Raw genomic sequence first — 27043 nt, 5'->3', positions numbered from 1 at the left:
CTGGATTCACAGTCACGCGGGTGTTAAACATAAACGTAGCTTAGCGGAACTCTACTCTCTGCTTCTTCCTCTCCTGCAGCAACGGGAAAATTCTGTGTTTCTTAGTTTAGACTGATAAATTCATTTTTCAATCCAGGCCAAAGAGTCATGGGCTAGGTATGAGGTAGGTACTCTTAGGTTAGCCTTCAGCTGGTGGTAAGATGGGAAGAGGGGATCAAGGTCAACAAAAAACGTTGCTGCTTCAAAGGCAGGAGCTGTGAGCAGAGCAGTTTCCTTTAGAAAGGGTTATGGTGTGTTAGGTGGACTTCCCAGATGGCACTCATGATAAAGAACCCGCCTGCCTATGCAGGAGACCTGAAGAGATGCAGGTTCGATCCCTGGGTAGGAAAGATCCCCTGGATGAGGGCACTCTAGTATTCTTGCCTGGAGAATCCCTTGGACACAACGAGTCACAAAGGTTTCAGACACGACTGAAGCGACTTAGCACACAGCACACATGGTGTGTCAGGTAATGACTAACATTGGGGTCTTTGGGCAGACCCAATAAATAACGCCTCTCATACCCTCCTAGAGCAAACTAAGAAATAAAAGAGTTAGGGAGACAAGAGATTAAATATTACCTTTAATTCTGACAAAGGCTAACTTGGAAGATACAGCTAGGTTTTAGGGCAAGGGGTTCTGCTAGATGAACCCCAGAATTATGTTGACTTCCCTATTTAGTCACAGAAATTACTGAGCCAAGCAGAACACCCCATAAGGGGTGGTTTTCTAGATAAGGCATGACATAAAAGAGCAGAGAAGAATCCCTATTTCCTTTAGACACTCTGATCCCAAAAGAAAAAATTGAGGAGCTAAGCAATGCATGCCCAGTTTCTTCCCAAGTTTACCAATCAAAATCGTCTACCTCTCCTGGGGCAGAATAAGTAGAAAGAGGCCAGGAGTGCTGCAGTAACTGAGCTCTCTGCACATGGAAGGAAACAGCAAAAGGAGAGAAGAGATATTCCCCCTAACAATTGGTATTACTATTAATATCACAATTTCAATAGTGATCAACTAAGAACAAAAGGACAAATACCAGAGCACATGATCACTTTTTAAACTTAAAAAACACAGTAATAGGTTAAAGCCTTAATGAGAATGCATTAGTTTGAAAAGAGAAGGATTATTGCGGTGGTTCTTGGTAGCAAGGTATAAATGAAAAGAAATATTGAGTTGGCCAAAACATTCATTTGGGTTTTTCATAAGATATTCTGAAGAAATCCAAATGAACTTTTTTGGTCAACCCAGTAGGATTTTAGGAGTCAGAATGGGAGGAATATTCAATTGGATGATTAAAATACTGATTTTGACAAGTAAATAGAATCTGCCTCTTAGGATTTTTGGTGATGATTAAATAAATTAATACATATAAAGCTCTTGTGCCTGGTACCTAGTTTTGCCCAATAAATGTTAGTACTTATGTGATGAAAGCAGTGTTTGTATAAAAAGATTGTGGTAGGAAAATGGCAATGCTTATAATGCTTTCTAGGCTTCATATGTGAACTGACAAACCCAGAAAACATTCTACTTGGTTTAGCAAATGGGTGGTAAATTCATTTATGTTATCAGCTGTGTGACTTTTAATGTCTGTAGTATAATAACTTAGGCTTCCGTGATAGCTCAGTTGGTAAGGAATCTGGCTGAATCTGGCTGAATCTGAAGGGATAGGCTACCCACTCCAGTATTCTTGGGCTTCCCCTGTGGTTCAGCTGGTAAAGAATCTTCCTGCAGTGAGGGAGACCTGGGTTGGATCCCTGGGTTGGGAAGATCCCCTGGAGAAGGGAAAGGCTACCCACTCCAGTATTCTGGCCTGGAGAATTCCGTGGACTGTAAGGTCCATGGGGTTGCAAAGAGTTGGACACGACTAAGTAACTTTCACTCACAGTATAATACCTTAAAAGCCCTAAATATGGTGTTTTTCCATAAAAGTTTGCCTCATTTAAATCTCTATTTCTCACTCTTTGTTATACTTTCATGTCTGAAAGTACATTCAGACATTCTTTTCTTATTTTATTAACTACACATGATCATATAAATATAAAATATTACCTAGAATTCTGTATTTCTTATTAATTAAAATGTAGGCAATAAATGAAGCAGGGTGTTATGAACTGATGTGGAAAGCTATTCTAGATGTTATGATGACTGAAGAAACCAAGTAACACAACAGTATGTCTAGTGTAATTTCATTTAGGACAGAAAGGAAGGAAAAGAAAGGGAGAGAAAAAAGAGAAGGAAGAAAAAGAGAGAAAAGGAGAAAGAGAGGAAGAAAGGCACCGCAAGGAATCAATTAATGTCTAAATATACATAAAAGGATTCGGAGAAAGTGATGGCACCCCACTCCAGTACTTTTGCCTGGAAAATCCCATGGACAGAGGAGCCTGGTGGGCTGCAGTCCATGGGGTCGCACAGAGTCAGACACAACTGAGCGACTTCACTTTCACTTTTCACTTTCATGCATTGGAGAAGGAAATGGCAACCCACTCCAGTGTTCTTGCCTGGAGAATCCCAGGGACGGGGGAGCCTGGTGGGCTGCCGTCTATGGGGTCGCACAGAGTCGGACACGACTGAAGCGACTTAGCAGCAATAGCGGCATACATAAAAGGGTAGAGGAAGTTCTGGAAAGATCTCTGTGAAACCATTATCAGAAAGAACAAGAATGAAATTGGTGGGAGGAAGGGAGAAAATAAGGTAGGGAATCAGGAAACAAAGGGGCACATTTAATTTTGACTTGGTATTGTTTGGACTTTTAATAGCATCTACGCATTTTATCACCTGTATAATTTTAGAAATGGAATAGGGAAAATGGAATAAAAAATATTTAATCCCACAAATGAATTGGGATGACGACGACGATGATGACTGTCTTTTGGTTCAGTCTCCTCCTAGCTCTCCTAGCTCTAGGTTTTGTTGTTCTTTTGATCACAATACCAAGACGACTAGCCTGGTCCCAAGGCTGCTCTCTTTTCTGCCGGCGCTCTTTCGGTCCTGTTGATGGTGTCTGGTGGATGTTCCCCCAGGCGTGCCTGAAAGCCTCCATCCTCGCCCGGGACTGCGCCACGGCCGCCGCCATCGTGTTCCTGAGCGACCGTCTCCTGTACGGGCTCGACGTCTCGGGCCAGCTGCTGCAGGTCGCCAAAGCGCTGCACAGGTTGCAGCCCGCGACGCCCATCGCCCCGCAGGTGGTCATCCGCCAGGCCCGAATCTCGATGCATGCAGGTAGGCTTCCTCCGGCAGGCCCCCCTTGTCCCGGAGGCGGCCCGTCCGGGGCTCGTCTGCCCTCTGGGCTCTTTGACTTCCGCGGGGCCGACGGGAACCGCGGCCCGCCGGCCTCCCTCTGCAGCCTCCCGCGCTCCCGCCGGCCGGCCTGCCGCGGCGCCCTTCCACCCGCCTCTTGCCAGCACAAAGGCCCTGGCATAAAGGGTTTCAGAGCCAAAAGCAATAGAGAAAATTGTGAAAGGGGGTGGAAAATACTAATTGGAGCTTTTGTCGTCTAACAAATCTGTCCCGCTGCTTTCAAACAGGGGTATCTGAATTGCTGTACTTCTGACCAAGAGCCTTTAAAAAGCAGATTAGAATTCTACTATTTTCTCTTAGCTCTCCTGTCTCCTTTCTGTAGGGCCACTTGACTATGCTAACAATAGAGCTGACAAACCCACTGAAGTAATTTGAGATTTTTTTTCCATCACTAGGAGCACCGGTACAGTACCTGATTAGGCCTTAAAGTATCTTTTTTTTTTTCTTTCTGTCACTTTGAATGAAATGAAAAATGAGGCTGACATTCTAACTGAGGCTGTAATGTAGAGGAGGGCTGGTGGGGGTAGGGGCCTGCTCTGTGTTACAGCAAAGTTCACTTCCATAGAATTCTTGAATTATTTAAATTACTGATAACCATAAGGTTTCCAAGAGTGAAAAAGTAAAGGACAAAAAGAGAATGCAAGTTGCCTCTGCCAGAAACAGAACTGGCTCATTTTTCAAACTGGGTTTAGCTATTGCTATTGTTTTAATAACTCTGTACTTGAAGAGGTTAAAATATCTTTTAACTACTTCATTTCCTTTGAAAAGGAACTGTACTGACTATACTGAATGAGACAGTTGCTGAATACAGAGAGGGGCAGAGATAAAGGACAGAGAAATGGGCCTGTGGAGGCTAACTTTTCAAAAGCCCAAGCTCATTCACTCTCAGGTTCTTGCAGCTGTGTGTAAATTGTACCCGGGTCGTCTTATAGAGTTTTCTAAAGTAACTACATCAACAGAGTTGAACTTAGGAAATAAAAAGTGTTACTTCAAATATCCATAATTGGGGACATTTTTATAATGTTTGGGGTTTATCATCTTTAAAGTATGAGAGAAACCTAACCACTAATGTTCCTCCTGACAGCATCAGATGGAATGATGTGTCAGCAGAACCTTCTCTGGTGAGGGGGCGGTGGCACCGAAAAATGAGGGATGGGTGTGGGCCGGCAGTGTCCTAATGTTTGTTCTCACTAAATAGAACTTGGAACAGAGGGCATGTCTTATAATACACTGATCTGCTGTAGTGCGACATGTTAATCAAGGTCAAGTTGGTAGGCAGGCGTGTTGATAGCTTTGCTTTACACAAGCAAATAATCTTTTCACTTATTTGGTTGGTTGGTTGTCTCTCACATCTCTAACCAAGGTAGTATCGAGTTTTTCTCCTGATGATGGGTTAAGCCTTGCTACCATCATGAGCAGTACACTTCTCTGCCCACATATCATATGTCTAAGGTAAAAGTCCTAGATCTTATTCTCCAACAGTTGGAGTTGTCATTTCCTCAAAGATACTATCAGAGGTGCCACAAGAAGACAAACTCAGCCTCAGGGTTAGGTGCTTACTTGTGAACATCTGCCCCCAAACATCCCTTGAGCCTCTACCTACTCTGGGTTTCCCAGAAAGAGGAGGGCTTAGAGCAGGGGTGGTGTCCTGGAAAGCAGAGAAGGTACAGGGGAAGAGCATCTCAATCCCCGGCATTTGGGGAACCCTGATGGAGCAGAAGTGTGTGTGATACTATAAGGCTAAGGAAAAGGAACGATAATAATGCGAGGGGACAGCACAGTCTTCTCGCTTTGCCCTTTGACCTAGGCTTCCTGGTACCCACTCAAAACACATTCCAAAGGTCTCAGTATTCAACATCATGAGGTTTCAGAGGCAGAAGAGGATGCCCTGGGCCTGCTCAGCTCACTCTTGCCTGAAATTAGACAAAACCTTTCAAGCTACAGTTAGAAATATAGATTCAGACTTACAGTTCCATCAACATGGAGAAGGCGGAATCTTCTCCCATTACATAAATATAGTAAATTCAATGTTTTTAAATGCATGAAAGATAGATGTTCAAAGTCAGAATAGTAGATTACTGCTCCTGACACTATAGCCAAAGGGATTTACACTTGGATACAGTCTAAGGGAAGGGATTGCCGCCTTAATTCCTGTGCAGGGACAGGGCCTTGGGCTTCGTGGGGTGCAATATTTGCATAAAGCTGGAATTCTTAAAAGTCTGCACAGCTATGAAATGGGACTGAACAGCTCTACCAACCCAACTAGAGAAGTGGGGGAGGGAAGCCTGCTCTCTGCCCAAGCTCTGAGATGGAAGCCAAATATATACATATGTTTTGTTGTTATTGTTCAGTCACCCAGTCGTTCCTGACTCTTTGCGACCCCATGGACTATAGCACTCCAGGCCTCCCTGTCCCTCACCATCTCCCGGAGCTTGCCCAAGTTCAGGTTCATTGCTTTGGTGATGCAGTCCAGCCATCTCATCCTCTGATGCCCTCTTCTTCTCCTGCCCTCAATTTTTCCCAGCATCAGAGACTTTTCTAATGAGTCATCTGTTTGTACCAGATGATCAAAATACTGGAACTTCAGCTTTAGCGTCAGTCCTTCCAGTGAATATTTAAGGTTGATCTCCCTTAAGATAGACTAGTTTGATCTCCTTGCAGTCCAAGGGACTTTCAGGAGTCTTCTCCAGCACCACAGTTCAAGGGCATCAATTCTTTGGTGCTCTGCCTTCTTTATGTCCAGCTCTCACAACCGTACCTGACTCCTGGGAAGACCACAGCCTTGACTATATGGACCTTTGTCAGCGGAGTAATGTCTCTGCTTTTCAACACGCTGGCTAGGTTTGTCATCGCTTTTCCTGCCAAGAAGCAATTGTCTTCTGATTTCATGGCTGCAGTCCCTGTCCACAGTAATTTTGGAGCCCGAGAAGAGGAAATCTGTCACCGCTTCCACTGTTTCCCCTTCTATTTGCCATGGAATAATATATGTATATATCCATCCAAAAAGAAACAGCAGCAAGTCTGTGCCAGGGGTCCATGTGGAGTCTGAATTTACCCACAATTACCCCAGCAAGTAATTAAGAGAAAACTAATTCAGTACTGAAATTTCTGGGGCCTAGCAGACCAAGTACAAACCTATGCTCCAGAGAAACATCCGCACTCCAGAGGTGTCTCTCAATGTCCCGACCAGAAAGGTACACAGTGTCACTTCTGCCGCGTCCTCTGTCCACAGTAGGTCACAGGGCCACTTCAGGCTCAGGGGAAGGAAAATAGATTCTAGAGTCCACTTCTTGTTGGAGGAGTGGCAGGGTCACATTGCAAAAGAACATGTGGGTCAGAAGAGATTGTTGTGACCGCCTTTGGAACACACTCTGCCACAATCAGGTATATGGCTGTGTGTGCACTCTGAAATAGGGTGGTCCAGGAAGGCCTTATGAGACAGTGAAGTGACATCTGAGCAAAGACCTAAAGGAGAAGGGAGCAAGCTTTGTAGATATCTGAGATAGAAGCATTCCAAACTAAAATAATGGTAAATACAAAGACCCTGACATGGAAACAAGCCTCATAGGTTCAAGGAATAGTCAGGAAGCCACTACCACCAAAGTAGGAATGAGGATGCGGGAAAGAATGGTAGAGACGAGGTCAAAGAAGTCCCCGAGGCCAGACCATGTAGGGCTTAGAGGGACCTGGAAGGGGAAATGGATAAAAGGATAAATGATTGAGATTCCTACTTACATTCATAGATTAGGCCTATGAATTAGGTTAGGCCTATGAAACAGTCATTCATAGGTTAGGCCCCTCCTATGTGGTGTTGATGAAGTCAGTGAAAAGTTTACAAAGAACTTCTCTACCAACCCCCTAAAAAATTCCTTCCTGATAATTCTATTGTGGTCTAGTCACTAAGCTGTGGCTAACTCTTTGCAATTCCATGGACTGTAGCACACCAGGCTCCTCTGTCCATGGGGTTTCCCAGGCAAGAATACTGGAGTGGGTTTTTTTGTCTCCTTCTCCAGGGGATCTTCCTGACCCAGAGATTGAACCTGGGTCTCCTACATTGCAGGCCGTCTCCCGCGTTGCAGGCGGATTCTTTACCAATTGAGCCAGCAGGGAAGCCCTGATAATTCTGTAAATAGTCCTGTTCACTTCACAGGCAACTCAACCCTACTTTTGGAGTAGAGTCCTGGCATAGTTTTCACAAGAAGGAGATGCAGCCTCTGAGAAAGGTTTGCCTATACTTCTCAAGCCTTACTCTGTATGAATGGATTGTTTATTCATATAAATGAATACGTGTGTATACATATGTGAATCTAATTGCAGTTTCAGTTACTACATAACTTCCCATCTTACCAATTCCTGAAAACCGCATCTTCTTTTTCACTTTTGTGTGTGATGTAGTTACTGATTTTAAAGTTTAATATAGGATGTTTCCCTGTTATAATGTGTTAACCTTAGAGCATGAACAGCAGTACTATTTAAAGCACGTGTTCAGAACTAATTATGTGGCATTTGGTTGCTTCTTTTCAGGGAAACTTTTAAAAGCCGAGTATATCCTGAGCAGTCTAATAAGCAACAATGGAGCAACGGGTAAGGTGCTGTCATATCATCACCATAACCTTCACGCACTGTCCCTACCAGAATTCCAGTTCAGAAACAACTCAGTGACCTCATAGTTACTGTGCACTGGATATTCCCGAACTCCCCGGAACTGGCTCTGCCCCGATGAAAGAAGTGGCTTTGGTCGAGCAGTTTACTTCTCTATGTTTCCATTTTCTCTTATCAAAAATGAAAACAAAACAACCAAGTCTTCTAATATTGCCCTGCTTTATTGTGGAGGGTGTTACCTAATCAGCATTCGTTGTGAAAGTAGGTAACTCCCTGGGCTTCAGAAAAGGCTCAGCTGAAGCTTTGCAAAGAATTATGAATGAAAATTGAGCCTGTAAGTTCAGGAGAATACACTTACAGCTTTATGTATTTAAGTGATCTGAAAAATAAACTGTATTTGGCTACAGAGAAAATGTAATAAAATCGTATTTTGAAATGGATTTCTTAGAATATTTAATCCTACATGAAAGGAAGGAAGTCCTAATAGTTGAGTAACAAGTAATTTAAGCCTCAGATATCTTGTCTGAATTTCTAGGCATTCAACAAGTGTCCCAACAAGTTGAACACAATTCCCAGCCAACTTTTTTTATCCCTATTTTTTGGCTGTGCCACGCACGGCATGTGGGATCTTAGTTCCTGGACCAGGGATTGAACCTATGCCCCCTGCGATGGGGGTTCAGTGTCTTAACCACTGAAGCTAGGGAGGTCCCCTAGTTGACTTTTAAGCTCAATATTCTTGGATATAAGGTCCCAAACTCCTTGAAACTTGTAGACATTTCCAGTGGGAAGCCAACTGGACATAAAAATATTGACCATACAAAGCCACCAGCACTAACCTACAGCATGCATCTTTTCCCATCTTCTGCACTCCCAGCACACACACACATGTAGATTAAAAGTCAGGGAGAAAGTAAGGGGGTCAGTGTGGCAGAGAGCAGTGAGAGATTATGATAAAGAGCCTGCCTATTTTTGATGTTTGGCCACTGGCAGTTATCCAGCCCCAGCTTCTTCGCCTTGTGCCCCACATCTGGACAGGCTGAGTTTTTTTTTAAGCTCATTTATCAGTAAACCTTGGCCTAGCTTGTGGGAACCTTTACCCCAGCCCCACACCCTAATCAAAATAAAAGAGAAGCCACCCACCACTCCCTTCACTTAAGTCAAACGTACCAGCTTAGGTGCCTTCCCTGCCCTCCTCAGAAAGGCTCATTATGTGAGCACTAAATCTTTTCATATCCCCTCGGTGCATGTGTGGAGTCATCAGTTTCAACATCCAAATCAATTTTGAGTGAATGGGATGAATCCTGCCCTCCTATCAGGAACCACAGGACTGTGGGGGTGATGCTATAATTAATTAATCTGGGAAGCCTTGGAGGCAAGACCATTGAGGATGAGCCCTGGAGTAGGAGTTGGAGGGAGCAGAATCCCAGGTAGTGGGAATGACAAGTGCAGATACCATGAAGCAAGTAAGTGTGTGTGTGTGCGTGCACGCATGCAGGTGTTCAGTCGTGTCGGACTGTTTAGGACCCTGTGGACTGTAGCTCACCAGGCTCCTCTGTCCGTGAATCTTTCCAGGCAAGAGTACTGAGGCAGGTAGCCATTTCCTACTCCAGGGGATCTTCCCGGTCCAGGGATCAAACCCACATGTCTTGCACCTCCTGTATTGACAGGCAGATTCTCTACCACTAGCAAGAGTTGGCTGCTCTTATAAGGGACACAAGCAGAGCCCAGTTGGTTATGGGGAGAGGTGGGGACCAGGCAGGAGTCAACTCCTGTGAAGGCTTGTAGGTTATAGGTTAGACCTCATTCTACATACAGAGAAGAGATTGTCTACCGAATCTATGTCACGTGTTCATGAAGGCTTCCATGACCATAGTTTTATTTCACCAGGCTATTTCTGTAATAATTCAAGGCCAAAAATGTTTTTCTTTTCCCCTCTCTTTTATTGTAGGTACCTGGCTGTATGGAAATGAAAGCGACAAGGTCCTGGTGCAGTCAGTCTGCATACAGATAAGAGGGCAAATTCTGCAGAAGCTGGGTACAGTCATCCTCTCAGTCTCGTTTACCAAATCTGCCTACGAGATTTCACTGTGGGCTTTTCTCATTGGATCTGGTTGATATTGTTCCACTTCCCTTAGTTTCCTCATCAAAAAGAGACTGACACTTAAGATGCCAGGAATATTATGAGCATTAACAAAACAAAATAGTTTTCTGTTGAGTTTTGTTAAAGAAACTTGCGTTTCTGTATTGTGACTTTTCTTGGTAATATTTCTGGCATCTGGCTGTCAGTTCAGCAGGACTTCATGTGATAAGTGACACTGTTACTCTAAACCTATGCTGATAACTGGGCTTCCCAGACGGCGCTAGTGGTTAAGAATCCACCTGCCAATGCAGGAGATGCAAGAGACACGAGTTCAGTCTCTGGGTCAGGAAGATCCCCGGAGTAGGGAACATCAACCCACTCCAGTATTCTTCCCTGGAAAATTCCATGGACAGAAGAACCTGACAGGCCACGTGCAGTCCATGGGGCTGCAGAGAGTCAGATATGACTGAGTGCACGCACACACCCTGATAACTTACCCATGTGTTCCTCGGAGGGTATTTCTGAGTTTTACTAGCAAAGCTTGCTGCTAAGTCACTTCAGTCGTATCCGACTCTGTGCGACGCCATAGACGGCAGCCCACCAGGCTCCGCTGTCCCTGGGATTCTCCAGGCAAGAACACTGGAGTGGGTTGCCATTTCCTTCTCCAATGCATGAAATGAAAAGTGAAAGTGAAGTCACTCAGTCGTATCCGACTCTTAGCCACCCCATGGACTGCAGCCTACCAGGCACCTCCATCCATGGGATTTTCCAGGCAAGAGTACTGGAGTGGGGTGCCATTGAGGACCTTAATTGTATTTTAAAATGCAAACTAATGTATTTGAAATTTTTAAACAGAAGGTGGTAATTGTTTTCTTGAACATAATGGAGATAATCATTTATATATTAATATATTTCATATGTACACATGTGATATGTAATATTTCTTACTGTTTCCCTGTGAAAGGGAAAAATTATCTGTATTAAACCAACCGGAAAAGCAGATTGTTGTTTTTCTAGCAGGTTGCTATCTGCTCATTGCTGTCAATCTAGTCTAGTTGTAAATTTTCTTACAAAATGCAAAATCATCTTTCTGTATTAGTTTTGAAAAGTATTTTCTGACACAAGAGCACAGATACTAGCAATTTGTCCTGTCTCCTTTTTTGCAGGGATGTGGTATGAAGCAGCAGAGTTAATATGGGCCTCGATCATGGGATACCTGACACTTCCTCAGCCAGATAAAAAGGTTGTTTGTCTCATATTTATTTTCTCATTTCCTATATTTGCCTTTGGTAAGTTATTACCTTATGGCACAATTGAGTTTATAATTTATCAATTTTATTGGTTATATTTTTGTTGATTCGTCTGGTTTATTGACTGCCAAAGCCTTTGACTGTGTGGATCACAGCAAACTGTGGAAAATTCTGAAAAAGATGGGAATACCAGACCAGCTGACCTGCCTCTTGAGAAATCTGTTTGCAGGTCAGGAAGCAATAGTTAGAACTGGACATAGGACCACAGACTGGTTCCAAATCAGGAAAGGAGTACGTCAAGGCTGTATATTGTCACCCTACTTATTTAACTTCTATGCAGAGTACATCATGAGAAACGCTGGGCTGGAAGAAGCACAAGCTAGAATCAAGATTGCCGGGAGAAATATCAATAACCTCAGATATGCAGATGACACCACCCTTATGGCAGAAAGTGAAGAGGAACTAAAAAGCCTCTTGATGAAAGTGAAAGAGGAGAGTGAAAAAATTGGCTTAAAACTCAACATTCAGAAAATGAAGATCATGGCATCCAGTCCCATCACTTCATGGCAAATAGATGGGGAAACATTGGAAACAGTGACAGACTTTATTTTCTTGGGCTCCAAAATCACTGCAGATGGTGACTGCAGCCATGAAATTAAAACATGCTTACTCCTTGGAAGAAAAGCTATGACCAACCTAGACAACATATTAAAAAACAGAGATGTTAATTTGCCTACAAAGGTCCATCTAGTCAAAGCTATGGTTTTTCCAATAGTCATGTATGGATGTAGGAGTTGGATTATAAAGAAAGCTGAGCGCCAAAGAATTGATGCTTTTGAACTGTGGTGTTGGAGAAGACTCTTGAGAGTCCCTCGGACTGCAAGGAGATCCAACCAGTCCATCCTGAAGGAGATCAGTCCTGGGTGTTTATTGGAAGGACTGATGCTGAAGCTGAGACTCCAATACTTTGGCCACTTGTTGCAAAGGACTGACTCATTGGAAAAGACCCTGATGCTGGGAAAGACTGAAGGCAGGAGGAGAAGGGGACGACAGAGGATGAGATGGCTGGATGGCATCACCAACTCAATGGACATGAGTTTGAGTAAACTCCAGGAGTTGGTGATGGACAGGGAAGCCTGGTGTGCTGCAGACCATGGGGTCACAAAGAGTCAGACAGGACTGAGCACAAGCATGAATGAACGAACAATAGGACCAGAAACATTTAAAAACTCCCTCACTGTCTTGCTCATCCTTACTCACAACTAGACTCCTGGCATTATTTAGTGTTTCTCTATATATTTGCAACTATCTGTTTGTATATAAATAAATATACATTATTTATTTGTAAATTTGTATATAAATAAATATACATTTATTTCTACTGGTATTGATTTTATTATATATTTAGCCTTTACCTCATTCCATAGCAAAGCTGGTTTGGCTCAATTGCATTCTGTAAAATCGTTCTCCTTTGGTTAAGTGGGAAAAGACCTCAGCCGTTTACGTAGCATCTTTATCTGAGAAACTGAGAAGCAACATTAGCTTTCCTTGATGTACTCATCCTCTGTGACTGTGAGAACATTCTCCTCGCTAACTGAAGCTTTGGGTTAGACATTTGCCTGAACTGTGTTAGCAACACTGCTGCCTACAATCCTTTCAACAACACAAATGGAGCTGGGGGCGGGAACTCTTGCTTGGGTCGGTTCTGTATACCTAGCATTGTGGACAAGTTCATGTCGACCATCGAGCAAAGCCCTGCTAAGAAATAGCTGAGTTTACATTACGCCCATGTCCTCAGGATGTGATCATCTCTCAAGCCCAGTGACATCCAGTCAAGAAGTATCCTCAGAGTCATAATAACAAATGATAATAATAAGCAGTGGTTCATACGGAGGGCCAATCGTTGACTTTGGGACTTGGGAGCAAGAACTGACTGTAAGTTCCTCATCTGTGTTTTGTTTGTATTTCCTTGCAGGGCATTTCCACATCGCTAGGTATATTGGCAGACATCTTCGTCTCCATGAGCAAGAAAGATTATGAAAAGTTTAAAAGCAATCCTGACATTAGCCTGGTAATCATCACTTGGCAAAACTGCGGTGCAGAGTGGCATCACCTACAAAACTGTCAGTGTTATTCTTGGTTCGTTCTCTCTCCAAGAGTCAGGGAGAGTATCTCCCTGTATCTCCCCTCACAGCATCTCACAGTATCTCCCCTCTTCGAGTAATGTGAACAAGCCTGAGGAACAGTTCTATGCTGTCCCATTTGGCTGTATTACCCCAGCACCAGACCTACAGAGGTACTAGGGAAAAAAAAGAATGAATGAAGAATGAAATCAACGTGATAAATGCTTTGAACCCCATGATTTCCTTTCAGATTATCACCAAATTCAGTTTCTACACTTGAACTCTCTCAATGACAAAGTAAAAGGGTAATAACTTTAAGACTTTAATTACAGTCTGTTCAAATCAGGGCATCAGTTGCTTGTCCAGGCTCCTATCTGTAATAGTCATGATTATAAATATGTATGTATTGTTTTATAACTCAAGAAGTGTGTGTACATATGTATGTGAGCCACACACACCACGTCTACCTAGGCGTAAGGTAGAGCAGAAGGTGTCACTCCCATTTTAGAGGAAAGTAAACTGAGGCCTAGAGAAACTAGGTAACCTCCACAACCTGCACAGTCAGTAAGAAAGAGAACTGGGAGCAGAAACCAGATCTCTAACCAGTTCAGAGCATTGCACAGACATTGACTGCTTTCCTGCACTGCACTCAAATTGACATTTTAATAGTATCATCAACATTGCCTTTTTTTCAAATACCAAAACTACAATAGTAGCTGTACTCAGTACTAATTAGTGTAGCGTAAGAACACATATCAGAGAAGGCAATGGCAACCCACTCTAGTACTCCTTCCTGGAGAATCCCAGGGACGGGGGAGCCTGGTGGGCTGCCGTCTATGAGGTCGCACAGAGTCGGACACGACTGAAGCAACTTAGCAGCAGCAGCAGCAGCAGCAGCAAGAATACCTATAGCTTGCTGCTTCTACTCTGAATCTTAGCAAAATGTTGCTTTTGCTATCAGACAGACCAAAACACAGAAAAAGGGTTATGTTCCTTGTCCAGTGACGTTATCTCTGAGGATTGTTTAAAATTGCAAACTGCCCTCCCGCCTTGGACCTCTTTGACCTCTTCTTACTGTATTTTTCTCTGGAACATTTATTGCCATCTCAAATATTACACACTTTACTTATTTTGTGTGTTTTTGATCCCCTCCCCTTAATAGAAAATAAGTTCATTGCAGGCTCACTGTCTCCTCTCTCCTTTGTGGCTAGAACAGCGCTTGGCATGTGGGAATATTCAATACATATTTCTGGAATAAATGAGTGAATCTTGTTTGCTATGAAATTGTACATTAAAGCCTTCTTTGCCAAGAACAATGCATAGATCATTAGTGAATCTGACTGCAAAACGCTCAGAGTTCTGTGAACAGAGAGCTGCATGATCCTTTGAAGAAACTAGTCTGAATTACTTTGCGTGGGCAGGCAAACTACAAATGTTGGCACATGTGAGGCTGTCTCCGTGGTGCGAGTTGGGGATGGATGGTGTATGGGTGTGGGGAAGGGATGGTCAATGTCCTGGGGTCTTTACCCACTTACTCTTTCTTGGCACTGTTCTGAAATGGTTGTGGTGAGGCGTAGGGCACCCCTCAGAATCTTGAAAGAAAAGCAAAGGAATTTTATAGCCTGTCTTTTGCTAATGGGTAAATAATTGTCAACAGTATACACTCGGCCTCTTGTTTTCTCACAATACACTTGGACTCCTGTTCCCTCGCAGCGCTTGCTGAAGGAGTTTGACCACCACTTGCTGTCAGCCGCTGAAGCCTGCAAGCTGGCGGCTGCCTTCAGCCCCTACACGCCCCTCTTCGTGCTCACGGCTATGGTAAGCAGGGCATAGCCCGTCCTTGCTCCTCTCCCCAGTGACAGACATCACCAGGGGGAGGGAAGAGTCGCACCTTAAGATAGGATTTGTGTGCATCACTAGGTAATTGTGAGCGGACTTCATGTATGTAGAGGTCAGATCAGCCAGAGTAGTGACATCCTGCTGATGGGGAGCTAAGTTACTGCAGCCGGGGGATATGATGTTATCTGCTGTAGAACAAGGGTTCCCAAGCATGTCAGAGTCACCTAAAAGCCCTTTCAAAATACATATTCTTGGGCTCTACCCTAAATCCACTACATGTAAAGGCCTTGGATTCTTACCCAGAAATCATTCATTATGGAATACCTCCCAGGTGATCCAAATATCCAGAGGGATTTGGAAGCCACAAGTCTATTGTTCTGACCATCAATAAACAAATTATGTGTTTGTATATAACAAAATTATTTCATCCATGTCCCATGTATAGACTCTGTTTGCTGAAAATAACATTAACAACAATGACAGCAATTTTATCATCTTTGATCAAAAGCATCAGGGCTACAGTAGGATGGAAGCTAAAGCTAATTTCTTACCCCTTCGTGCCAACCAATCACATATGTCCTAGCCCCTTCTCCTGAGGCATCAAAAAGACCACAGGTCCCTGACTCAATGTTTATGTATTTTTATTAGAATATCCATGGCACATTTTTTAAAAAAATACTATTTCTAATATCTGTCCTCTAGGAATGGAAACTTTTCCCTGATTCACTTCCAGTTTCTAATTCAGTGTCTGATTTTGTATCTGATATTTTCCTCAGAATATCCGTGGCACATGCCTCTTGTCATATAGTAGTTCTAAGGACTGTCCTCCAGGAATGAAAAATTCATATCTATGTGAAGCCAAAGAAGCCTTTGAAATTGGCCTTCTCACCAAGAAACGTGATGAACCAGTTACGGGAAAACAGGAGCTCCATAGTTTTCTTAAAGCTGCTTTTGGTCTCACCACTGTGAACCAAAGACTCTATGGGGAGATGGAGACCGTCCAAACAGCCAGTCAGCTCTGTAGTGAAGCTATGGGAAAGCTGTATACTTTCAGCAATTCCTCCAGAAGTCAGGAGAGAGAAGCTGTCTCTCAGGAAATCATGTCTGTTATCACCCGGGTGAAGGAACAGTTACAAGTTCAAAGCTTCTCGAATTTAGATGACAAGTCTTATGTTCCAGAGGGATTCAGATGTGGGTCAGAGAAGCCCCTCTTACTTGGGCAAGTGGATTTCCCCAAAATCCTCGGAGCCTATTCACAGCACCACACTTCAGTGTGTGAAATATTTGAAAGCACGTGTGGAAACAACAAAAATAAACAGAAAGGTATGAAAACAGGAGTCTGTATCACGGATCTAAAAACAGAAACAAAAAACATAGATACCGTGAGTGCCACAGAGGACAAAGCACATTTTGAAAAAGGCATGGTGATATCTTCCTCCCGGATGGCGATGAACAGTCAGGAGAGACTCAGGAGGGTGGGAAGGAGAAACTGGGCCAGTTCTGATGCATTTCGAGTCTCCGTGGATGAAGATGTGGAGACCGAAGCTGAGTCAACAGACCACAGCATCGGTGGGGGAGCTGTCCTGAACAAGTCTCTGAGTGACAGCCCGAGCTCCAGTTCTTGGAGCAAGTTGTCAGGGTACCAGTCTTCTACAAGCTGGGAGGAAGTGAATTATGTTGATGATATGTCTGCAGGAAGAGAGCTGAGCAAGGAGGAGCATCTTGTGGACACGCAGTGTTCCACTGCCCTGTCAGACGAGCAGGAGGTGAATGGGGCGAGCAGAGCTGAGCACCCACTGTCTTCAGAGCTGCATGGTCTCTCTCTCCAGGTGCCCAGGGATGACAGTTTAGAGTCTTCTCAATGTCAGCTGCACGAGTCCGTGCCCTTGGCAACCTTCCCACCTCATAGCACAACAGACATTTCATTGGCCTCTGGTGGAGGGTGGTTTAAAGGAGGCATGCAGGAAGTTGGAAATGTGGGGTCCAGAAATACTTCTGCTCATTCCAGACCCTCATTTTGTTCTGCTTCTTGGACTTCTGATTCTGGTTGGCCTAAGAACGTGGCCACATATCCTTCCATCCAAGAAGAAGAAACCTTTGAAACAATTGATGAGTTTCGAGATATCAACGATGATGCCAAGGACGAGGGTGAAGAAAACAAGAGAGAAGAAATAAAAGGAGGCACAGGTCCTCCATTTAAAGATAGCCCCTGCTGGGTTGACCCAGAAGGAGAAATAGCAGAAAGAGCAGAAGATGTTCCCGTAGACTTCCACTCAGTCGTGGACGAGTCTCTGGACAAAAGCTCCACAGTAGCATGTAACTCTTACACTCCTCATTGGCTTGTTCAAAACCCTAACTCAGGAAAAAATGGTTGCTCAGTCAAAGAGCAGGGCATTGACCCTGATGCCTCCACGGTGGGTGAGGAGAGCCCACTGCTGGGCAGTACAGATGTTCACACCACGAGCACACGTGGCTCCCCTAGACCGTGCACTTGGAAGCAGCCGCCCATTCAGGGAGCCCAGATCCCCAGTTCCTCAGTAAGCAGTAAGACTTCCACCCCTGTCCTCAGCGAGGACTGCACTACCACGGAGGAAGCAAATGAACCTGGAAACCTGCTAAACTGCAGCCAGAACTCCAGCCTATCCTCACCTTGGTGGCTGAAATCACCGGCAATCTCCAGTGGTTCTTCTGAGGGAGAAAATCCATGGTCTTTTCTGAATTCCAGTGGAAGTTCTTTTGTTTCATTGCCAGGAATGACAAAGCAGGCGATCCTTGAGGCCCGCACCCTGCAGCCTGATGACTTTGAAAAACTCTTGGCAGGGGTGAGGCATGATTGGCTGTTCCAGAGACTGGAGCATACAGGCGTTTTTAAATCAGGCCAGCTCCACGGAGCACATAGTAAGTACACCCTTTCAGGAAGCATCTCTGTATGTTGAGGGCCCTCTGACATTTCTGTTCCGTGGATCACTTAAAGCTTGTGAAAGGTATAGACAGCTGTGATGCTTTGTGAGTACACAGAGAAAGATGTAGTTCGGGGGCCTTCTTCACTCTGTGATGGACTCTAAAGGCTGCAAAGAATAGAGGCTCACTCAAGCTGCCTCATACATTGGAGATTTGCTACATAGGCAGTAAGGGAGGATCTTACCGACCCTGGGAGCAGTCATCAGTCAGGGTTTGAAACAGCTCTAGATGCTGTATATACTGTCTATCTCCTCTGTTGATTCTCATTGCCACAGCTGGTTTCTCTCTGTTTCCCATTCAAAACTCCAGGGAATGGAGTTTGCCCTAGTTACACATCATCCTTCTAGTAGGCACTCATGTTCACACCTTTGCTGAGTGGTTTCTTGCCAGGCTCTGCATTGATCACCTGCATTTAGCCGCTGCTTCCTGCCTCAGGAACAGCACAAGGAAGCCTGAGCTGGGCCCACCCAGCAGTCAGTGTGTCTAACACAGCTTAGAAGCAGTGGAGAAGCTGGGGAGAAGACAAAAGAAGGTTCTTCTCTTAGCCCAGAGGATCACATTGTAATAGCCTCCAAGGTACTGAAGAATTATTTGAATGAGGAAAAAAACTATTGCAAAATGCCTTTCAGAGGAAACAAGCTATGTGGATTGCTAAATACTGGATACTAACGTAGTAGTTCTCAACACTGGTACCACATGAGAATCTCCCAAGAGGCTTTTTAGCTCTTTAAATCTCCCAATGCCTCACCCCAGAGATTCCAGTCTCATGTGTCTATGGTGTGGGTCCAGGCATCTGTATTTTTTGAGCTCCCCAGTGATTTTTTGTATAAAGCCAATGTTACGAACTTCTGCTTCAAAGTATTTCAGTGTTTTACCTGGCACCTTGAAGTCAGACTAAAAGATCAAATTGTGGCCAGAAGAAGCAAAATTTTCTAATAATAGGGTTTCCCTGCTTACTGTGAGTTTATGCAGTTCCAAAGTCACATTTCTGAGAGTTAGGTACCTGCTTTACTGTTTTGTCTGTGTGCCATTTTATGGGTGAAAAAGCACCTGGGAGGAAGCAAGCCCCAAAGTTGAAGAAACTGGACAAGTTATGCATCCTCTCCTTGCTTCTTCCCTTCATTCACTGCCCTTTCACATGGGTGTACATGCAGCTCACCTTCGTTTCCTTCCCCAGCTTCTCTGAGTCACCCAACCCTGAGCATCATCTCTCCACAACCTCAGTCGTCTCCTTCCTCCCCACCCCAAACCTGTAGGCTTATCTCACTTTACATATTCTCTTCTCCTGCGTCTCCTGTTCATTTATTCATTACCGCAACCTAGTCTCTGGAGGTCCTTGTTCACTTTATTTTAACTTGGATCTCAAAATGTTGCATTTCTTTCTTAGGGTTCATGTTGGTCTTCCCCCTCAAAGAGATCCTTTCTTGCTTGCGCTGATCTTTCTTTCTTTAAGGTGAAAACAACCCTTATTTTTTCCTCTTTATCTTTTTCTTTTTCAGTTGAGTTTTCATCTTTGTACAGTAGCTATATTTTCTCAGTAATTCCTGGAGTTTCCCAACTTAAAATATGTAAGAGAAAATCAGGTTGAACTTTCATATGGAATCTAAGATCCCTGGAGCTGCCAGGAACTTTTGGAGAAAAATTATTCAACTTATTTCTATCTATGTGATCTCACATAGGTAGCAGCCTCTTTTATTTGAGATTCCCAGATAATCAGAAGAAGTTGTATTCACATGTCACTTGTTCTAAGATGGTCTCTGGGCTTTTGCTGTTTGAAAAGCCCTTTTATTTTTCATTACTTTCATAAAGAAGCTCTGGCCTTAATACCTTGCCATCACAAACAAGAGATTTTGTGAATCAAAGGCAATTTTCATTGTAATTTCTCAAACTTTGCCTTCTTATTGTACTTCACTAACGTTTTAGTAATAGTCATAGAACAGGATAAAATTTGAGAAAATATATTAAAAAATTGAATATGTCAAATGAACACAGATTGGTACCTGTCTTACAATTCATCTTATCTGTGAATTGCAAGATCTTTTTGAAAAATAAGGTCAGTATTCATCTTATCTTTTATTCAAGGTGCTCTTTTGTTAAAATATTCCAAGAAATCTGAACTGTGGACAGCCCAAGAAACTGTTGTATATTTGGGGGACTACCTACATGTGACAAAGAAAGGCAGACAAAGAAATGCATTTTGGGTACATCATCTTCATCAAGAAGAAACTCTGGGCAGGTATTGCTTGAAAACATATATAATAATGTGTAATGGCTTGATTTGTCCCTTCTGTTAAGTAATTGTTTATGAGACTATAAAAGGGCTGGAAAAAGTGGCTAAATGTTTTCTAATTCAGCTCCTTTTCCTCTTCCTCATTAGCTAATTAATAACAGTTACCATAGATGGTTGGATGGCATCACCGATTCAACAGACATGAACTTGGGCAAACTCCAGGAGATGGTGAAGGACAGGGAGGCCTAGTGTGCTGTAGTCCATGGGGGTCACAAAGAGTCAGGCATGAAAAAAAAAAAACAAAGAGTCAGGCATGACTCAACTGAGCAACAACCACCATAGATAGAGAACCCACATTATGTCAGCCATTGGGCTGGATGTTTTATGTACATGATTTTAAACCCCTTGGAGAACATTAACCCCATGTTACAGATAAGAAAAATAGAGTTTCTTGCCATATGACAAGTCAGAGAGTCTTGAACACTCTCATTGAAAATGCTGGCAAAAAAGGCTAGTTAAACCATGCAAGCCACACTTCTGATTAAATGAGTGAGCCTGGAAGAAACGGCACAAAACTCCTCTGAGGCCAGTAATGAAACATATTCAGGGATATAAGTGAATGCTGATTCCTTAAGACACTTCTCTTTAGAGGTTTTGGGCAGGGGTGGGATGAGGGAGCAACTCGTGATAAAAGTTATGCATGAAAGGGGATGAGTTCAGAGACCACTGATATAAAGCATTGACTCAGGAATGACTATATCCTCAAAAACAAAAACAAAGGTTAATTTAAAACATGCCATGTCACTGAAGCAAATAACCTACAAAGATTTTTTGCTTGGCCCTAATTCTTGATGACAACTTTAAGCAAAACTCACCTGCAAATTAGTGATCACAGGTGGTCCTCGTTTGGTATAAGGCCTAATTTTATACCATATGTATATTTTAAAGAACCTATGGAGCAAGACTGTTAAAGTTGACCTTGCTCTTTTCCCAAATCCAAAAATTATTAGAAATAAATAGGAAGAGAAAAAGAGAGAAATCGGGAAATTCTTAAATAGTAGAAATACATTTCTTGAAAAGGATGTTGATAATAATAACAATAGTAAACATGTAAATTTCATGTGCCAGGCCCCTGTTTTAAGTCATTTATATACTAACTTAATCAATCCTTACAAAACCCAATGAGGTAGGTACTACTGTTATCCCCATCCTACAGATGAGGGAGCCGAGACACAGAGATGTTAAGAAACCTCCCCAAGTTCGCACATCAAAGTGGTGGAGCCAGGTGATACAAGTATAATTGTGTACCCCCCCCACCCCAAATTCAAGTTGAAGTTGTAACCCTAAGTAACTTAGACTGTGATCTTATTTGGAAATGAAGTCACTGCAGATGTAATTAATTAAGATGAGATCAAACTGGAGTAGGGTGGGCCCAGAATCCACTACGACCGGTATCCTTATAAAAGAGAGGAAATTTGGAGATAGAAACATACAGGGAGGATGCATGTGAAAATTGTAGCTACATGGCCACCAAGCCAGAACCGTCTGGAAAAGCTGACAGTCTGGAAAAGCTCCTTCTCTTGCGTCTTCAGAGGGAGCATGACTCTGCTGACACCTTGACCTTGGACTTGTAGACTCTAGAACTATGAGGAATCAATTTCTGTTGCTTAAGCCACCCAGTTTGGCTACTTTGTTACAGCAGTCTTAAGCAACTAACACACCAGGATACCTGATAGGAGGATCTGAGATGGGATATAAAATAGAGAAAAAGAGACACGGAAGATGGAGCAAGAGGGTCTAACATACATCTGATCAGAAAAAGATAACAGAGCAAATAGGAAAGAGTTATTATTTTAATAAATCATTTCTGATAGTTTTTCAAAATTGCCCAAATATATTAATCTTCAAATACAGGAACCACAGTGAATCCTGGATAGTATAAAAAGTGTTGTACATATATTAGGTGATGATAGAAAGCAAGTATTTGTAGAGATGAAGTAATCACGAAAGGAAGGGGGAGAGAAGGCTTCTGATTGATCTGTTGACCTGTATAAGGTCATGTTGCAGGCAGTGAAAGATCTGGTTCCAGAGTCCATGCATTTTCCAGTATCCTGGCTGGCTTTCTTGACTTACCCACATCTGGTGAACTGCTACAAGTGGACACTTTCTCATAAAAGGAGAAAATAAATCGGTATCACCCCTGGGTCGATGTATTCATCAGGGTTGTCCAGAAATGCAAAACCAATAAGATGTATGTGTGTGTGTGTGTGTGTGTGTGTGTGTGTGTGTGTGTATGCTGTGCTGTACTTAGTCACTCAGTTGTGTCCAACCCTTTGTGACTCCATAGACTACAACCAGGCTCCTCTGTCCATGGGGATTCTCTAAGTAAGAATACTGGAGTGGGTTGCCATACCCTCCTCCAGAGGATCTTCCCAACCCAAGGATTGAACCTAGGTCTCCCACATTTCAGGCACTTTCTTTACCATCTGAGCCACCAGGGAGGCCCAAGAATACTAGAGTGGTAACCTATCCCTTCTCCAGGGGATCTTCACGACCCAGGAATCAAACTGGGGTCTCCCGCATTGCCGAAGGATTCTTTACCAGCTGAGCTACCAGGGAAGCCCATATGTGTGTGTGTGTGTGTGTGTGTGTGTGTGTGTGTGTGTGTGTGTGTACAGAGATTTATTATTAGGAGTTGACTCACATAATTATGGATGCTCTCAAGCTTCAGCATCTACTGTTGAGAGAGCTGACGATCTATAGTTCCAGCCCAAATACCAGCGGGATTGAGGCCCAGGAGGAGATGATGTTTCAGTTCAAGTCCAAAAGCAGGAAAAGACCAGTGTCCCGGATCAGAGGCAGTCAGCAAGAAGAATTCTCTCTTACTCTAAATAAGCTCAGCCTTCTGTTCCATTTGGCCCTTCAGTTGATTGGCTGAGGCTCACCCATGCTAGGGAGGGCAATCTTCTTTACTCAGTCTACTGATGTAAACGTTAGACTCATCCAAAACACCCTCACAGAAACACTGTGAATAGTGTTTGACCAAATATTCGGGCACCCCGTGGTCAAATCGAGATGACACATAAACTTAACCATCAGGCAGCTAGTATGAATTGTGTGCCATTGTTCAGGTGGCGCTTACAAAACTATCTGAGTCACGAGATAAGATGATATTAACTAAGATAGAAAAAAAGTAACGTCTTTCAAGCATTTTTGCATCTCTCTCTTAGTCTCTTCTCTCTTACTCTAGAGTAGGATCACTTTGCATCTCTTTCTGTGGCTTTTCTGCATTCACAGATACGTTGGGAAAGAATATAAGGAGCAGAAGGGGCTCTGGCACCACTTCACTGATGTGGAGAGGCAGATGACCGCACAGCACTACGTGACAGAATTTAACAAGAGACTTTATGAGCAGAAGATTCACACGCAGATCTTCTACATACCAGCCTCAGTATTGCTGGTAAGATTAAAGAAATCAGGGGCATGATTAAACAGGTCTAGAAATATATCTGGGGGCTTCCCAGGTGGCACAGTGGTAAAGAATCCACCTGCCAATGCAGGAGACTTGGGTTCAACTCCTGGGTCGGGAAGATCCCCTGGAGAAGGAAATGGCAACCCACTCCAGTATTCTTGCCTGGAGAATCCCATGGACAGAGGAGTCTGGTGGGCTGAAGTCCATGGGGTCGCAAAAGAGTTGGCCATGACTTAGGGAGAGAACAATAACAGTGCTCCTAAGTAGCAAAGCCTGAGTTCAAAGGCTGAGATCTACTGACCTCAAAGTGAGATCTACTGACCTCGAAACCCATGGCTTTCACCATTGTTATACATCTCCTGTTTCTATTTTTCAGATTTTAGAAGGCAAGACAATAAAAGGATGTGTCAGTGTGGAACCTTACATGCTAGGGGAATTTGTAAAATTATCAAATAACACAAAAGTGGTGAAAACAGAATACAAAGCCACAGAATACGGATTGGCTTACGGCCACTTTTCTTATGAATTTTCCAATCATAGAGATGTTGTGGTTGATTTACAAGGTATGTGAAACTGGAAATTATTTTTTGTTTTAGTATTATTTATATGTTAATGTGAGGTTTTATAACTAGTGCTTCCCTGGTGGCTCAGACAGTAAAGCGTCTGCCTGCAATGCGGGAGACCCGGGTTCAATCCCTGGGTCAGGAAGATCCCCTGGAGAAGGAAATGGCACCCCACTCCAGCACTCTTGCCTGGAAAATCCCATGGATGGAGGAGCCTGATAGGCTACAGTCCATGGGGTCACAAAGAGTCGGACACGGCCGAGCGACTTCACCTTCTTTCTTTCTTTTTCTGCTGCTGCTGCTGCTGAGTCGCTTCAGTCGTGTCCGACTCTGTGCGACCCCATAGACGGCAGCCCACCAGGCTCCCCGTCCCTGGGATTCTCCAGGCAAGAACACTGGAGTGGGTTGCCATTTCCTTCTCCAACGCATGAGTCATTATTTAATAAGTTGTTTAGTGCACAGGCTACTGTTTGGAATTAATCAGTCTTGCTGTATATAGCAAATGACGGATGGGAAAATTTTCTAAAGCTTCTACAAGTGTCTGAGGGCATCAGATAATCAGTGAGGAGATCTGGCTCACATTTTGTTGAGCTTAATTCTAGAGCAAATCCATAACAGTTTTCTTTTTAAATTTTACTCCAGTGGATTTGGGTGATGCAGGTTTCTTAGGATTGTGTGTTTTAGTATGTCAAAACACACTTTCTTTGCTCTAGCCCTTTACCTTCACTACAGGTGTGATATTGGGTTTCGTAAGTGGGATCATTGTGGAACAGCAAGCTGTATACCTAAATCTAGCTTCCTTTAAAATCTGCATTAATATGTAAATTTTGGTTTAATTTGGTATTTTATCTAACAGAATTATTAGCCATCATTCTGTATTTTATTTAAATGATAAATGAGTTTTGTTATGATTATTTCTAATAATAATTCTCCAAGATGTTTCTATCCCCCATCCACCACATTTATCATCACTCTGTATTATGTATTTTGCTTACTTACATCATTTATTGATCTTCACAAGAATGTGACACCAAGTACAGAGATTTTTTTACCAACTTGTTCACAAAACACAACAGTGTTTTGTACAGTGTGTACACTGAATAAATATTTGTTAAATGAACAGAGGAATGTATGAATTGATGAGTAAAGCATTAAAGAAACTTCTGAATCATGAAAGAAAAATATTCAGTGTGATTTAATAATTACACTAAGTGCATGCTATTTCTGATTGCTTGAAAATTAGTTGTCTGGGCATGTCATATTTGACAAATTTAATTACCCACTATTCAGTTCTTCTTAGACCAATAATTGGAATATGCCACACCAGATCCCTTAGCAGAAATTTATTATTCTTCAACCATAGGGCTTCCCTTGTGGCTCAGCTGGTAAAGAATCCACCTGCAATGAGGGAGACCTGGGTTCGATCCCTGGCTTGGGAAGATCCCCTGGAGAAGGGAAAGGCTACCCACTCCAGTATTCTGGCCTGGAGAATTCCATGGACTGTGTAGCCCATGGGGTCGCAAAGTGTTGGACACAACTAAGCGGCTTTCACACAATAGGATGACCAAGTTACCAAATGTCTATTTCACTGTATGTATATTATATTTTCTCTGAAACACTTTGCTGAAATTTATAGAGGATTTAATTCTCAGACATATTTGTTTATTTTTCAGGTTGGGTGACTGGGAATGGAAAAGGGCTCATCTACCTCACAGATCCCCAGATTCACTCAGTTGATCAGAAAGATGTCACTACCAATTTTGGAAAGAAAGGAATTTTCTACTTCTTTAATAACCAGCATGTGGAATGTAATGAAATATGCCATCGTCTTTCTTTGACAAGACCTTCGATTGAGAAACCAAACAATCCATAGACTATCTGGAGTGGTAATGACCACTCAGTGCTGCTCACCAATTCTGGGCTCTCCTCTCCATCCAGACGCACAAATGATGGCACAGCCTGGTCCTTGGGTTCCGGTGGGCCATGGGACTGGCTAGCCAATAATTTTTGAGAGGAATTGAAGAGTATCTTCTTCAGGCCGATATTCAGTTGCCAGTGCAGCACTCTAGAGTCTCTCCCTCTGCACAATTGCCAAGAATACATCAGAAGTCCCACAATGAGAAGAACTCAGGAAAGAGCTCCAGTTGACCCATGATGAACACGAAGCACATATGAGAAATAAGCTTTTCTAGCTGAAGCCATCGAGATTTGGGGACTTAAGTCACTGTCCATCTAGATTGATACTTTTAGCGTTTTTCTTATTGATTTAGGAATTCTTTATAGATATATATTAAAGAATTCAGGCCTTTGTGGTATGCATTCCAATTTTTTGTCTTTTGACTTTGTAAGAAACTTTCTTTTCCATGCAGAATTTGTTTTATACTGGTGAATTCGTCAGTCTTTTATGGTTTCTAGGTTATACGTCAGCCATAGAGCTTCACTACTCTGAATTTTGTTGTTCCTTTTTCTCTTTTATTTTTTTAATATTTATTTGCTTTTAATTGATTGATAATTGCTTTACAGAATTGGGTTAATTTCTGTCATACATCAATATGAATTAACCATGCTGCTGCTGCTAAGTCGCTTC

The 27043-nt window shown here is 43.0% G+C and overlaps 1 protein-coding gene across 6 annotated transcripts in view; it reads left to right on the top strand.

Moving 5' to 3' along the window:
- The window catches only part of ALPK1 (alpha kinase 1), a 113929-nt gene extending 87148 nt beyond the window's left edge, over nucleotides 1–26781 (top strand). For 4 of the 6 annotated variants that reach the window (XM_018049216.1, XM_018049218.1, XM_018049217.1 and 1 more), the window contains 11 exons: nucleotides 3060–3258; nucleotides 7861–7920; nucleotides 9887–9973; nucleotides 11185–11261; nucleotides 13244–13339; nucleotides 15105–15209; nucleotides 16007–18128; nucleotides 20274–20427; nucleotides 23719–23881; nucleotides 24270–24456; nucleotides 26130–26781. In XM_018049216.1, coding sequence (XP_017904705.1) covers nucleotides 3060–3258; nucleotides 7861–7920; nucleotides 9887–9973; nucleotides 11185–11261; nucleotides 13244–13339; nucleotides 15105–15209; nucleotides 16007–18128; nucleotides 20274–20427; nucleotides 23719–23881; nucleotides 24270–24456; nucleotides 26130–26329 — 3450 coding nt within the window. In that variant the 3' untranslated portion in view covers nucleotides 26330–26781. The remainder of the gene's footprint in view (nucleotides 1–3059; nucleotides 3259–7860; nucleotides 7921–9886; nucleotides 9974–11184; nucleotides 11262–13243; nucleotides 13340–15104; nucleotides 15210–16006; nucleotides 18129–20273; nucleotides 20428–23718; nucleotides 23882–24269; nucleotides 24457–26129) is intronic. The other 2 variants (XM_018049219.1, XM_018049220.1) reach the window with 2 other exon arrangements.

This window comes from Capra hircus, chromosome 6 (assembly GCF_001704415.2).
Source record: "Capra hircus breed San Clemente chromosome 6, ASM170441v1, whole genome shotgun sequence".
Taxonomy (NCBI): domain Eukaryota; kingdom Metazoa; phylum Chordata; class Mammalia; order Artiodactyla; family Bovidae; genus Capra; species Capra hircus.
Note: the sequence above shows the minus strand (reverse complement) of the source record. Positions and strands in the feature narration are given on the sequence as shown.